The sequence below is a fragment of the Alligator sinensis genome, unplaced genomic scaffold, assembly GCF_000455745.1.
Source record: "Alligator sinensis unplaced genomic scaffold, ASM45574v1 scaffold919_1, whole genome shotgun sequence".
Lineage (NCBI taxonomy): Eukaryota > Metazoa > Chordata > Crocodylia > Alligatoridae > Alligator > Alligator sinensis.
In genome coordinates, this window is record NW_005842191.1 from 284,458 (window position 1) to 293,064 (window position 8,607).

The 8,607-nt window shown below is 45.0% G+C and overlaps 1 protein-coding gene across 1 annotated transcript in view; it reads left to right on the forward strand.

The window, feature by feature from the left end:
* Nucleotides 1-8,607, forward strand: part of DBF4B (DBF4 zinc finger B) — a 22,047-nt gene that overhangs the window by 8,476 nt on the left and 4,964 nt on the right. Inside the window, exons 5-7 of the mRNA XM_025207269.1 lie at nt 777-847; nt 1,671-1,707; nt 5,703-5,748. Of these exons, the coding sequence (XP_025063054.1) occupies nt 777-847; nt 1,671-1,707; nt 5,703-5,748 (154 nt within the window). The remainder of the gene's footprint in view (nt 1-776; nt 848-1,670; nt 1,708-5,702; nt 5,749-8,607) is intronic.

Sequence of the window (8,607 nt, forward strand, 5' to 3'; positions counted from 1 at the left end):
TCCGCGACACCCCCCCCCCCCCCCCCCCCCCCAGCTTCTTTCTTGTATTTCCCCCCACTTTAGCAGTGCTTTGAATTTGTTTCCTGCTTACCTACCCATTGTCATGCTACTTTGCTCCCACCCAGACCTTAGTTCTTGGTTTTCTCTCCCTGGCTGAAGGAAAATGTGCAATGTTGCAATTTTGCCAGAAGATGGCAGGCTAGGGCTATGCAGCCTTACTCTTCATGGTGTAGATTGGGGGGGGTCAAAGTTATCCAGCCCTGTAGTCCTGCTATTCTGTGCACAGAGCGAGCCCTGAAACACGGCCAGCATGTGCTGCATGTAGCAAGCGGGGCTACACTGGCTGAACATGCTGCATGTGGTTCAGGGGCCTTGGACAGGATGTGGGCTACATGTGGCACCCTGCCAGATCAGGCTTGCATGCTAACTCTGGTATGGTATGGCCTGGCTCTGGAGCCAGTGCTCAGGGCCAGTCCAGCATGGGTGCTGCATGTAGCAAGTGCCTTGGCTTGCTCCCCTGCACTGTGTGGCGCCTGCAGGTCCAGCCAGTGTGCCAAACTGGCTCCCCACATTACATGCAGTGGTGCAGGATCAATCCAAGGTCCTGCAGGCTGAATTTTAGGGCTCCATGGATCAGATCTGACCTGCAGGCTGTATGTTTGACACCCCATGTCTAGATAGGCTGTTATATTTAATACTCTACTCACTGGAGGCAAGGAGGAACTGTTTCCTTTATTTTGCTTGGGCTTGGCTCTTTAACACCCTACCCTGCACAGAAATGATGGCCTACATTCAGCAACTGCTGCTCACCATGTCAGGAGCAAGGAAATCCAGTCAGAAGATGGAGGTAACTGATGTAAACCTGGCCCAAGTTGGGGTCTTCTTGGTACCAGGAATAGAAATGGGTGTACTTTTCACTTCAGCTCCTTGAAGAGTTAGGGAACAAGTCTTTCACAACAGAATGGATCATTGATTTCTCTCAACACTGCATGTCAATGAGTAAACTATTCCCCATGAATTAGTTCTTATTCCAATGCACTTCAGTGTCTGTTGTGATCTAGAAGACTGTGTATAAAACCTGATAAGGTTCAAAATTGTACAAAGATTGAGTAATGAGAATGGGTGTAATGTTAGAGTGATCTGACTTGAAATGGTCACAGTCCAAGAGAATGTGCTTTAACACAGTTAAATGCAAGGGAATAGGTTTGGGAACTTAAGAAAATGAGGTTAATACCTCCAGGGCATGACATTTTATCTTGGAAAGCAGTAACTCAATGACTTAAGGGTTATAGTAGGTAAGTGCTTCAGTGTGAACGTTTACTTCAGAGCTGAAGATGAAGTACGGGGTCAATATGCCAGGCTTTTAGATTAATCCTGTTTCTCATGGTGTTTGAAATGGGTGAAAGGTAGGGGTGACACTACACTGAAAGGGGCAGCTTGGTTAACCTTGTTTCAAGGAATCTGTTTGCTGATCTGATCTTGGCCTTATTCAGATGCTGCAGGATAAGTTCGAAACACTGCAAACTAAAAAAATCTCATTTGTGGTGCAGCAACCCTGGAGTTCCCAGTGAACGAGGATGCTGTGAGCTGCATTCTCTTTTCTCATTGCTTTGGAATCGGAGTTGCGTATGCCATCAGTGTCTGACTGTCTCTTTTCTCCCTTTATCTAGGTAACAAGTCTTGCATTTGGGCCAAGAGTTCCTAAAGGTTAGTACAGATGCTTGGTTCTTGGCTTTACTATATGTAAAGCTGGTTGGGAATCTGCATTTGAAACCCAAATTAAAATTTCTACAAAACGAAGCTGCTTTTGTTGAATATTCCAACACTATTTTACTGGATTTCTTGCTGTACTCTGAGGGGTGGGTGGTGCTTTGAGGGTGTATAGTTGAGATGTGGCTTTATGCTTTTTGATTTCAGGAACTCATAAAATGAAGTTATAGTACAGTACAGCCAGGGCATTGAGTACTGGCAAGAACTGCTACAGGCAATACATTTTCTTAATCCACTGTTGGCTGCATAATTGAAAGTCTCAAATAATACTCTGGCAGAGAGAGGAACATTTAAAGGGAGAAAATGGAGATCCTGCCTCTTACTCCTTTACAAATGGTCAAAGGTGGTTAGCCAAGTTTGAAGGTTAGCAGGGTGACATCTCAGGGTGTGGGCACTTGGACCAGGGGTGGGCATAACACTTGGACCAGGGGTGGGCAAAGTGCAGCCCGGGGGCTGAATGCGGCCCGCCAGGCCATTCTATCCAGTCCGTGGGGGGCCCCCCCCGCCAAATTTAGAAAATTAATATTTGTCTGCCCCTGGCTGTCTGTCATGCGGCCCTCGATGGCTTGCCAAAACTCAGTAAGCGGCCCTCCGCCCAAAATAATTGCCCGCCCCTGACTTAGACTGTTATAAATGCAGTTTATTTAGTAAGGAAATGTTCCAGGTTTAAACCAAAGTTTACTTGGGATAATCGGGTATTATTTTGAATCTGTCCTCTGTTACGTGCAGACACAAAGATTTCTGTGACTGGTCCATCCTCGAGGCCCCTCATCCTCTTTGCCCCAACTTCTGCAGGGCAACTAGCTACTCTAGTACTGCTCCTGCTTAGGTGGGTGGGGAGGGCGCAGAGAAACCATTAGTAATTAATGGGCAGAAACAGTAGTTAATGGACCAATTCTCATTGACCAGCATGGAACTGACAGCTATTCTGTGGTATGGAGTGCCCATTGTGCAGTGACTTAGTTCTCACTCTCCCAGCAATTGACAGGTATTTTAAAGGTACACGCCTCCACTTACTGACTTTCACAGGAGGTTTCTCAGGAGGTTTCACAACTCTCTGACTTTCACAAGCTCAGGTGGTTGGTTGTTGAGACCCTGAGGGACCATGATCTGACAGGGAGGAGAGTCCACAGTAAGTGGTTGCTCCTTAAGGACATCATCCTAAAAGCACAAGGGAAGTCCATTCTGGCCTGAAGGAAAAAGACGGGGAGACCCCCTTGGCTCAGTAGGGAACTTGTGGAACTCTTGAATCTGAAAAGAAGCTTATAAGGGATAGAAGTCGGGAACTACCGCTAAGGAGGATTACGCAGCAATGTCCTGCACCTGTAGGGAGGACCAGAAAAGCCAAGGCTGAAACTGAACTCAAACTGGCTACGGGAATCAAAAACAATAAAAAGTCCTGTTTTAAATACATGGGAAGTTGGAAAAAAACCCCAAAGGCAACATTAGACCCTTGCTGAACCAAATGGGGTAGCTAACAACTGACACCCAGGAAAAAGCTAAATCTTCTCAATGATTACTTTGCGTTGGTTTTCTACCAGCCCAGGGGGATCACCCTTCCTGACAGGACTTGGGATTCCCAGGGTAAGGGTAATCATACACCTATAATTGGTAAAGATCTTGTGAGGGAACAGTTTGAGAGGCTGGACATCCGCAAGTCAGCTGGCCTGGATGGAATGCTGCACCCAAGAGTGCTAAAAGGGTTGGCTGACATCATAGCACAACCAATGGCAAGGATATTTGAGAACTCCTGGTGCTTGGGAGAGGTTCCTGAAGATTGGAAGAGGACCAATATGATGCGAAGGAAGGAAGGAAAATCCAGGGAACTACAGACCAATCAGTTTGACCTCAATCCCTGGAAAGATCTTGGGGGAAAAAATCATCGAAGAAACCATCAAAAACAGGCTAATGGAAGGCAACATTCTGAGGGAGAGCCAACGTGGCATTGTTGCAGGTAGGTCTTGCCTGACCAACTTCCATTTCCTTCTATGACCAGGTGACACATCACCTGGATAAAGGAGAAGAGGTTGATGTCATATATTTAGATTTCAAAAAAGCTTTTGACTCAGTCTCCTATGACTTAGTCTCCTTTTGACTCAGTCTCTCCCTGCAGAAATGGTGCAGGCACCTACTCTGGATACCTTTTGAGAAATGCTTGGATGCTTATCTTGCTGGGGTGATCTGACCACAGCTGACTTCCTGCCCCTTGGGCAGGGGGCTGGACCCAGTGATCTTGCAAGGTCCCTTCCAGCCCTAATGTCTATAAAATCTACTGATCTAGGGGGAAGAGGGAATTGGAATTAGAACTGAAATTGAAGCTGTTTTCCCAGAGAATCTTTTTAAAGCTAGAGCCTGCAGCAGAGACCTTGGGCAGCGCCCTCTTTCCTGAGAACACAGAAGCAACGGGGCAGTCAGTTGGATTCTTCCTTCTCTGCTAGGGAAATCCTGGAGAAACTCTGGGGCTTTGACATCATTATAATGCCTAAAAGGTGATCGTTCAATTCTTGGCAGCATATGTACGGACACCTCTGAACCAACACAATTATGACCCAGTTCCTCTTGGTGAGCTTCTTGAAACAGTTTAGTTATGTGTCCGCACCATTAAGAGACTTACTGGTTCAGAGTGGTACTAGCTTTTGTGGGCAAGGACCTACTGTGTCAGATGCTATGAAAGGACTGGCAGAAAGAAAAGCTTATGTGTAGAAGGGAAAGGGATGGGGGGTGGGAAGGGAAGGGTTATTGCTAAGAGTGGTAATAAGTGGATTGATTAGATAAACTGAGAAGAACAAAGCAGTTAACACTTGGAGGGATGCCAGAATTAACAGCTATTTGAGGTAACGGAATAAGAAACCATGGTCCCTGCTGAGACCGTGGTTAATACAGTCCAATCTTTGGATGACTACTTGCTTTGCAGTTTCACATTCAGTTGCGTGTGTTCTGGGTTTTTTTGAGCTCTTTTGTCTGAGGAGAGCTACTCTGAGGTCAGTGTGAAATACCCAGGGATGTTAAAGTGTGTTCTGCCATGCATTTTTGGAATTGATGTTGAATCAGCATCCATTGCTTTGTCTGGCCAATATAGATAATAGAGGGGCACTGTAAGCACACGATGGCATATATGATCTTGGTGGAGGAGTGGGTGAATGAACCTTGATGTTATAATTTGTGGCATTTGGTATAGTGATGATGTGGTCTGTGTTGATGAGCAGGCATAAACCGGCATTTGAGTCTGTAGCAAGGCGTGGTGGTATGGTGAGAAATTGAATGAGGTAATCTATTGCTGGAGAGACATTGTTTGAAACTAGTGGAGTTGCCTGTAAGCCAGGACAGACTTGTCCCCTCAAGGCTAGCTTGAAATGGTTGCCATGTACCTGGGAGAGGTTGGAGGTCCATGACTATTACTGTTGTGTCTGAGATGTTCAAGCTGAGAGCTACAGAGGGATTTGGTTGTCCTTGTCATGGGGCTGGGTCAAGAGTTTCCTAGTAACAAATGACTCAGGATGGCTGGAGGATTTTCAGAAGCAGGAGGAAAAGCTGATCATTGATGCTAGACACTAAACTTTTGTCAGGAGAGGGGATGAATAGTTGCCTCAACTTTTCAGCTGCAGAATAACACTAACTGAAAGAGTTTGTCACTGTTTAAAACTTTGACCAACATATTCAATGTGCAGGTCAGCTGGTCACAGACCAGGTATAGCTGCTAAAATGCGACTTTCAGCAAGTCCTGGAACATCTTGGCCATGTACTCATCAAGGATAGCTTATTAAAGAAAGAGAAATTTTTATCATATGTGCTCATATCTCTTAGAGCAAATCTAGTCAATGCAGAGGTGGACAGCCCTTTGGTTCTAGAGCCCCTTTCTTTGTAAGCAGGGACTGAATGAAGGTGTTTGGGGCACGTCCAGGAAGCTGCTAACTGTGGAATTGTTCTTCCAGTGGGAAAATTGAAGCCTCCATTTCTGAAGATTGAAGACCAGAGCAGGTGGGTGAGAGCTGCTTCAATCTGACATGTCTCTGACTTTGAAGCTGAGCTGTGCTGTCAAGGTTTCTGGGAGGATACCTTGTGTACACTGCTTGCCCTCTCATATCTAGGGGCAGAAGTGTATGGCTCAGCTTTGCCATGGCTTAATTCCTTCCAAGACCTCTGTTTTCATCGGGGAGTTGTTGATTCCTTGAAGAGGTGGGGGGATGTGGCCAGAGCACAAAGTGATAGGTAGAAGAAGGATACTAGAATAAGACCACGGTTCACTTCCACTTCATCTAGGGATTTTTTGTGTGACCTTGGACAAGACGCTTATTCTCTTTGATTTCAGTTCACTATCAGATGAGCATAGACTGCATGGGACCAGACTACTTGGCGGTTAGAGCATTTTACCAAGGGGTGATGTTCTCATTGGGGCTTCTACTCTACCACTCACTTGTAGCAGTGCTGGTCTTCTAAATCTGTGGAGAAGCCTTTTCAATGTTCCCTATTTGATACAGGAGCAAAGGCAGCTTAACAAGAGTTGCCTATTTAAAGCATTTCACTATCTTAAAAAAAAGTGAGGCAAATGCAATATCTATAGCATCTGTGCTTTAGTTGCTCTGAAGTAAACTTGTAAAGGGGCCTGCAAAAGCAGCTACATGAAGGGAAGCCTTCCCTCCCTCCCCCAAATTAAAACAAAGGAAGCTTACTTTGTCCAACAGTGCCCTGGAACTGAGAGAGCGCACCTGTCTCTTTTCAAGAGGATCACTTTATAGTTAACATAAGTTTAACTAGTATTCAGATCAGGCAATGGGAGTACCAAAAACATACTTGTGCCTGGGAGGATGTGTAGGATCTCTGAGTTCTTGCTGGTGGTTCAGCTAGTCTTTTCATTTCCTGTCATCCTCTGCTCTACCCCAATCCTCCTCAGACTCATAATCAGATACGCAGTCATTGATGACATCTATCTTTTTGGTGTATCTTAATGAAAGGTATTGATACCCCCTTTCGAGCTAAGTGGAGAATTTATAAGATTCTACGTTCATTGTTTAGCATTGTTTAACTAGGATGAGCTTCAGAGGTTATATCAGTTAGGTTTTACTCTTCCTACTGAGTGTTATTCTTTATGGTAAGAGGTTTCAATTACTTTGTTTGTGTTACCATGGTTATAGGCAAACAAGGTTCTTTGGATAGATGTGATATCTTTTATTAGACCAACTGTATAGTTGGAAAAATTTTCTTTGCAAGCTTTCGGGCACAAACACCCTTCTTCAGGCATAGGGAGAGGTTGCTGGTGTAATGTGTACTGTCCTGGGTAGAATAGAAGCCAATATGCAAAATGCAGGTCTGTGAAAATGCAAATACCTGGCAGTGAGGATCTGAGGGAATGGGGATAATAGGTGTGAGACAGGGGGAATGTTGAATTGGTGCTAGAATGTAGCTGGTAACATGCAGACAAGTTACGTGGGGTTATCAAATGGCAGGCAGATTATAGTGTGCCATAAACTTGTAGGATGGCCACCTACAAGTTTAGGATGGCCACCTACAAGTTTATCAGGGGTGACCACCAGCATCTGGGGGAACGTTTGTTCACCAGAGCGCCCCAAGGGATGATGAGGTCGAATGGTCACAAACTACTTCAAGATCATTTCAGGCTGGACATAAGGAAGAACTTCTTTACTGTCCGAGCCCCCAAGGTCTGGAACAGCCTGCCACCAGAGGTGGTTCAGACGCCTTCATTGAACACCTTCAAGATGAAACTGGATGCTTATCTTGCTGGGATCCTATGACCCCAGCTGACTTCCTGCCCTTTGGGCGGGGGGGCTGGACTCGATCTTCCGAGGTCCCTTCCAGCCCTGATGTCTATGAAATCTATGAAGTTCAATGTCCATATCTAGTCCATGATTTTTTGTATTCAGTAGATTTATGAAATCATGTTCATAGGCTCGTCTACGAAAGGTGTTCTGTAAATTCTCTTTGAGGATTAGAACTGAGAGACTGGGAGAGAGTGGCTGTCTTGTGAGGAGTGTGCACCCACAGAAAATAGGGTATTTTTGTCTTTGATAGATTTCTGGTGTGTGTTCATTCAGGTACACAGTTGTGTGCCTGAACCTATGATAGATTTTCAGGGTCGGAAGGAACCTCAGTAGATCATTGAGTCTGACCCCCTGCCCTGGGCAGGAAAGAGCGCTGGGGTCTTATTACATATTTTTATATTACCATGATTAAGCACTTAGTTAATGTTTTCCTCTTTAAATCAGCAGAAGCATGGAATCTGGCCTTGCAAGCCTGTCTTTGGACAAGATTTACTGGGAATTTGTATTATTTGAGTTACAGGCTTCCAGCAGCAACGTGCAGTTTCTATCTTTATTTAATGCAGGATGTATACAAGATGGAGGCATTTATGCTAAGGCTTCTAATGTGCTCCTTGTACTATAGAGCCAAATATTAGGTCTTGTAGTTACCTGCAGCAAAATACAAAGAAGAAATGTCGGCATTTATGACTTCTCCATGCTTTTTTTGGAACTTCAGCACTCTAACATTGGATGAAGTGGAGAGTGAAAGTTGATGCCAAATCACCTGGGCCAAGGACAGTCTTTTTATTCTCCTGTATATTTGGTGCAAGTGGATCCTAGCCCAAATCAAAGTCTTGATCATTGCTGCGGTCCAAATGATAAATATAAACCATGTCGGTGTCTTGTGGCTGAGGTTTGAACAATAAAGGGAACCAAGCTGGGGAAGGAGAAAACTAGATCCCTCTCAAATGCCACCAGCATAATCTTGCTAGAAATAAATGGGACTGGCTTAATGCTCTTCAGAAGATGTTGATTATCAGACAAGAACAGACTTGTGCGTGTGGGTGGGGAGGGAAAGGGA